The sequence below is a fragment of the Ipomoea nil genome, unplaced genomic scaffold (genome assembly GCF_001879475.1).
Source record: "Ipomoea nil cultivar Tokyo-kokei standard unplaced genomic scaffold, Asagao_1.1 scaffold0706, whole genome shotgun sequence".
In the NCBI taxonomy this organism is placed as follows: Eukaryota; Viridiplantae; Streptophyta; class Magnoliopsida; order Solanales; family Convolvulaceae; genus Ipomoea; species Ipomoea nil.
The window spans coordinates 1,635,578-1,639,731 of NW_017617134.1; the positions used below are offsets into that span (position 1 = coordinate 1,635,578).

General features: G+C 38.1%; 1 protein-coding gene across 1 annotated transcript; it reads left to right on the forward strand.

Annotated features, from left to right (window-relative positions):
• The first annotated feature begins 2,140 nt into the window (after positions 1-2,140).
• LOC109176342 (myosin-14-like) lies at positions 2,141-3,941 on the forward strand. Its single transcript, XM_019325779.1, has 5 exons — positions 2,141-2,200; positions 2,770-2,916; positions 3,080-3,247; positions 3,330-3,350; positions 3,566-3,941. The coding sequence occupies exons 1-5, from the start codon at positions 2,195-2,197 to the stop codon at positions 3,743-3,745; spliced, it is 522 nt and encodes a 173-aa protein (XP_019181324.1). The 5' UTR covers positions 2,141-2,194; the 3' UTR covers positions 3,746-3,941.
• The last annotated feature ends 213 nt before the right edge of the window (positions 3,942-4,154 follow it).

The window sequence follows — 4,154 nt, forward strand, 5'->3', positions numbered from 1 at the left end:
ATAAGACATGAGTGCTGGAAACAAGCTATGGCTGCTGAAATTGAGGCATTACAAGCCAACAAAACTTGGACACTTACTGACCTTCCACCCACCAAACAAGCTATTGGGTGCAAATGGGTGTATAAAGTAAAGCACAAATCTGATGGCACCATTGAGAGATATAAGGCTAGATTGGTAGCCAAAGGTTATACACAAACAGCTGGATTGGACTACCTTGACACTTTCAGTCCAGTTGCTAAAGTCACAACCATTAGGACTTTACTAGCTGTTGCTGCTGCCAAAGGATGGAATTTACATCAATTAGATGTAAACAATGCTTTTCTTCATGGAGATCTACATGAAGAAGTGTACATGACATTACCACCAGGCTTTGTTGCTCCAAAACCAGGAATGGTGTGTAGATTAACTAAATCTCTTTATGGCCTCAAGCAGGCCAGCTGGCAGTGGAATGCCAAGCTTACTGCAGAGTTGATTCAGCTTGGTTTCAAACAAACTATGGCAGATTCCTCCTTATTCATCAGAGGGACAGGTGACACTTTCATTGCTCTTCTAGTCTATGTGGATGATGTGGTTCTAGCCAGCCCAGATAAGTTACAAATACAGAGAATTAAGGAGCACCTCCACAATGTCTTTCAAATAAAAGATCTAGGTCCTCTCAGATTTTTCTTAGGCCTGGAAATTGCTAGAAGCAAGAAAGGGATCTCAGTAAACCAAAGGAAATATGCACTGGAGTTGTTGGATAGCACTGGATTCATGCATAGCAAACCAGTTAAATCCCCTATGATCACCTCAACAAAACTGACAAAAGGGAGTGGCACAATCCTAGCTGACATAACTCAGTACAGAAGGTTGGTTGGCAAGATGTTATACCTCACCATCACAAGACCGGACATCAGTTTTGCAACCCAACAGTTATCACAATTCTTGGATTGCCCCACAGACATTCACCTACAGGCTGCTCATAGAGTCTTAAGGTATATTAAGAGTGCTCCTGCTCAGGGCTTATTTTTTCCAGCAGATAACCAGCTCAGGTTGAAGGGATTTACTGACTCAGATTGGGCTGCATGCCCAGATACTAGACGTTCTGTGTCTGGCTTCTGTATGTTCTTGGGATCAGCTATCATCTCCTGGAAATCCAAGAAACAGCCAACAGTGTCTAGGTCCTCCTCTGAAGCTGAATATAGAGCCATTGCTGCTGCATCATGTGAGATTCAATGGTTGCATTATTTGCTTGACTCTCTGGAAGTGAAACTTGAATCACCTGCTGCTCTATTCACTGACAGTAAATCAGCCATGGCCATCGCTGAGAATCCAGTTTTCCACGAGAGAACCAAGCATATCGAGCTGGACTGCCACTTAATCAGAGAGAAACTGCAAAAAGGGGTACTTAAACTACTGTATGTTTCCTCCACCAATCAATTGGCTGATGTCTTTACTAAGCCACACACTCCAGTCACCTTCAATGCCTTCATATCCAAGCTTGGTCTCCATAATATGTATGATCCAGCTTGCGGGGGATATTAGAAGAGATGAATCAGAATAGCCAAGTCAGCAAAGTCAGTTAAACATCACAGTTAGTTTGTTTAGTTTGTTCTTCCTCTGTTAACAGACTACTAGCTTCATGTATATAGCTTCTTCCTCTTCTCTTTGTAAGGTTGATAGAATATACAGATACAAGACACTTTTTCTCCCAAATTCTTTCTTCCAAAACTTCACATCAACCACAAAAGAATAGTCAAAGCCCAACGTAATCCTAATATTTTCCATCTTCTGCGAATTTAATTTGGTTTCCATCAAAAACAAAATCAAAGGCCTCTTGAATTGGACTAGGTCCAATAAGACTTGAAGAATTGTCGCTTGGTTGTCACACTTCCAAAATATGAGACTCATTGTTGTAGGCGAGCCTAAATAACAGATCCCGCCTCTAAGGGCCCATCCAAAATCATTTCTTCACACACATTTTCTCCTTCTTGGGTTTCAATACTCCCAGAGTCTTCCTCTTTTGTAGCAAGGCCCATACAAACTGGTGGACATAAGGAATAATAGAAGGACCGGTGGGGGTGGATAAACATAAACCCTCTGTTTCCCCGATTAAATGGGGCATTAAACTACTCTTTAGAGGCTCTCTCACGCAATACCTCATTTTTTATGATGAAACCTGCTTCTGACTTTACAATTGGAGTTTGAGAAGCGCATGAGGGTAAATATATATGTTGCTTTCAAATGTCTTTTTCTCTTCAGTTATCACCTGAGACACCAGAAAATGATTAGAATTTCTATGGCACGTGCATTATATTTACCACTCAATTTGTTTCATTCATGTCATCATACTCATTAGCTATGTTATTGACTAGAAAAAGGGATGCACTGAACTGGGAAAGATTTCCACCTAAAGAAAGAGTTGTCTTTGTGATGTAGCTTATGTTGTTACTCGCTTTGTTATTCAAAATTATCCATGCTTAAATTGCAAAACACAATTTCTGATAAATGAAAATTATTTCTCTTTTTTCTTGATTCAAGAAACTGCTATGTTTAGATATTTAGGGATTGATTCATCAAGCTGTGTCTGTAAATAGAAAAACTGAGGAATTGTTATGATATCATATCATGCTTCTAATAAGGAAATTTCAGCATGGGATTTAAACAACTTAAAACATCCTTATTTTAGGAAACACTACTATATATATTCTCTTTGATAATTAAGCAAAGGTTTTTGACAAGTCACATTTTTATTTATTCATCTGGGAAGTATTCAATTCCTTCTTATAGGCTGACATGGAGGAAGCCAAAACTGAAGAAAATGTGAAACTACAGTCTGCTTTGGAAGAAATGCGAGTTCAGTTTCAAGAGACTAAAGAATTGCTCATGAGGGAACAAGAGAAAACAAAGGAGTTTGTTCACATCTTTCTACAATCAGTTAATGTTATCAACTAGTTATATCCTTTAATTAACCCAATCAGCTATCAGCTAAAAGTCATTTACTAAACAGGGCCTATAATATTCTTTGCTGCTATTTCGACATTCCACCTCTCACCACATTTTTTACATTCCCATGCATAATTATGGATACTTCTTATAGGTTTACCAGGACGAAAAAGCCAAAACCCAGGCAAAACTAAAAGCTACTTTGCTTCAGCTCAAACAGGCTACAGAGCTACTCTTGAAGAAGGCACGTGAGCCTGAGAAGAATGCTGACCAGGTTTCTGCTGTAAACGAGACAGGTGATCAGATGCCTGTAGCCACTCAGGTCATGACACCACAAAAATTGGATTTCATGTTTTTGGACTTTTTGTTGGTTTTTCTTACTCATCTTTTATTTTCTATTGCAGCCTTCAGAGAATGGCCATCAGGTAATTGAAAGGCGTGTTACCTCTATCCCATGTTTATTTGACCACTATTATACCCTCTAATTAGCAATTACCAAACACATTTCTACAATCAACAACTAATTATACTCTCTAATTAGCCCAATCAGCTATCAGTTAACAGCCATTTACCAAAAAGGGCCATATTATTCTTTGCTGCTATTTCAATATTCCACCTCTCACAACTTTTAAATTCCCAGGATAGTGCAAAACTACAAGCTACTTTGCTGACCGAGCTACTCTTGAAGAAGGCACCTGTGAAGAGGTCAAGTTTGATGATGAAATTGTCAGTAAGCTTGCTGCTTCTCTGTCTCGTCCTCTCTTTCTGGTGGTCCTTTGACTATATCAATAATATGGTGGGGCTGGGTTTGATGTACTGATTCTATTCAAGGACTTAGTTAGCTCGCTGGAGAAAAAAAATAAATGAGGAAGCCAACAAACTTAATGAAGATACTTTACAAGCGTAGAACATCAAGATTCACACAATATATATAATGCAAAATGAAGAGGAAGATAGCTAAACAATTAATGATATTATTAGGCTTCAGACCATGTGATTTGGTGCTGGCCCTTATATATTCTGGTCTAACCAATGTATCAAAATTGTTCACATTGTATGCATCTTAATTGTCATAATAATTATTAGATTTTATATAGTAATAACTTGGGAGACAGTTTGGGCGCGAAAGTTGTAAAAGTAGGATTTTGTTTTTATTAGTAATATAGATATAGATATAGATTGTACAATAAAATATGGAAGTATTTAATAATTTGTAATTTAATATTGTA